The sequence below is a fragment of the Cupressus sempervirens genome, chromosome 5 (genome assembly GCF_028749045.1).
Source record: "Cupressus sempervirens isolate cs-2001-9-10 chromosome 5, ASM2874904v1, whole genome shotgun sequence".
Lineage (NCBI taxonomy): Eukaryota > Viridiplantae > Streptophyta > Pinopsida > Cupressales > Cupressaceae > Cupressus > Cupressus sempervirens.
In genome coordinates, this window is record NC_143122.1 from 288,904,559 (window position 1) to 288,906,553 (window position 1,995).

General features: G+C 36.5%; 1 protein-coding gene across 1 annotated transcript; it reads right to left on the reverse strand.

Moving 5' to 3' along the window:
• Nucleotides 1-481: 481 nt before the first annotated feature.
• Nucleotides 482-1,251, reverse strand: LOC149555705 (uncharacterized). Its single transcript, XM_089833680.1, has 2 exons — nucleotides 967-1,251; nucleotides 482-766 (listed from the first exon to the last, which is right to left on the reverse strand). Exons 1-2 carry the CDS (start codon nucleotides 1,246-1,248, stop codon nucleotides 656-658), a joined length of 393 nt encoding a protein of 130 aa, XP_089689806.1. The 5' UTR covers nucleotides 1,249-1,251; the 3' UTR covers nucleotides 482-655.
• Nucleotides 1,252-1,995: the final 744 nt, after the last annotated feature.

Below are 1,995 nucleotides of genomic sequence, written 5' to 3' on the forward strand. Positions count from 1 at the left end.
AATTTTACTGATTAAAAGATTTAATTCCTAAGAGAAATTAAATAAGTAATGTAAGAAAGGGAGAAACTATGATAGATTTAAGGTGAACTTATCATTTATTTTATATTATATTGAAATCGTTCACAAATCTTGTGTTTATTCAACCAATAATATGAGACTTACAAGCTTATCCAAACTCCTTATGAGCAACTACACTAGAAACAACAATTGGAAGACCACTAGTCACAACTTAGAATCTACCTTTTACAATGAGACAAATACAACCAATAGAAGATCAAGAGTCATAACTTGGAATTCCGCAAAGATGTCCTTTTCGAATTTGAGCCAGGGTCATTGCTTCAACCAACTAAGCTAAATCCCTTGAACATCATTTATTTTATATTATAAAATTTGTTATCAAAATATCATAAGAATTTAACTTCACCAATAGAGGATGATATGAATTTGATAACTGTTTCCTTTTCAATTCCTGTAATAGTGGACGTAGTGTATTCAAACACATATCAATTCAAAAGCTATAAGCAAGCATTTTATCCATTGATTTTTTGAGGTTTCAGAACAGTAGACTGACATGAGCGAAAATCATTATTCGACGCCCCCAAACACTCTCTTGGTAATATAGCTAACTTAAAAACCCAAAACAATAATGTTGCAGTTAATTATGCTGCGCAGGTTGTCCTACATCAGGCTTGGCTTTTCTTGGCTCTCTGGGCTTCAGAAGTCTTCGATTCTTAACCTCACCAGCCTCCATCTTAGCTGCAGTTGTCTGCACTAGGAGAAAAGTTCAAAAAATTAATAAAAATAGTATGAGGAAATATTTATGTCTGGGATAAAGCCATACTCAAATGCATTGTATCTTAAAATAATCATCTAAGTCACCATTAAGCCGAAATTCGTTAAAGTTTCTCACGCTCTACTTGTATAGAAATTAACAACAACAAAAAGCATAAAGAGATGAAGAACGACCTCAGTAGAATGCTTCCCATCATTTTTCTCTGCATTGAAGACGGGCACATCACTATGACCGAAATGGACAGCAGTTTGTGAAGCACCATGATATGAATGAGCAACTGGAACATATTGATTCGTACCATTGTCTGAAATTGTTTGGGCGGAATGGGGCTCCGAATATGTACCCCGCATGAAAGCCCCTTCGGCAGGGAAAATTATTAGAAAGCATATAAATACAAGGGACCATCTTGCCTCGGCTAAATTTCTACCCAGAAGAGGTGCCTCCTTCAGATCCATATATCCTCCTTAATTCTGTGTTAGCAAATATCTGAGAAAGAACTTCTCCCGTGAAGACGTATTTATACGTCTTCAACGTCGGCAGCGACATCTAAGTGACAGCTAAGTGGAAGTTGTCTTGTGGATGTGGAAGTTAACACGCCAAAGTGACAGCTAAGTGGAAGTTGTATTGTGGATGTGGTGTTTGTTACATGAGTGGATTTTCCAAGGTAACGAGACTCGTTGATATGAAACATCGGCGGGATGTAAATTCGCTTTAACGAGTGTTGATATTGAAATATTAACCCAAAAATATTATCGGCTGCAATTTGTTGAGAAGTCACAAATGCACAAAATTAGCCGGCACATGTATAGTGTCTTTAGCAGGCACAATGGCTGGTCCCCGCATCAAGAAAAAATGTAACAACTGTCGGATTTTTCGACTCATGAAATGCTATACCTTGAAAGTACCATCTTCCTTGTACCTTGAAAGCGACCGTAGACTAACACGGCAGGTCGGTACATTTTGATATGAAACCTCGGCGGGAGGTAAATTCGCCCTCTTCATTTGGGCGGCGGATTCTTCAATACTACATTCCCTTAATTAGTCCTTGATAAGGTAGAGACTTATGTTTTCATCTCACTTTTGTTAATCAATTTATCTTTTAAAACCTATGCACAGTTCTTTTATCATGCAGTCTTGAGAAATTATTTGATTAAACTGAATTATATCACAATTACATTTTTTCTTGTTGGCTCTTGACATTT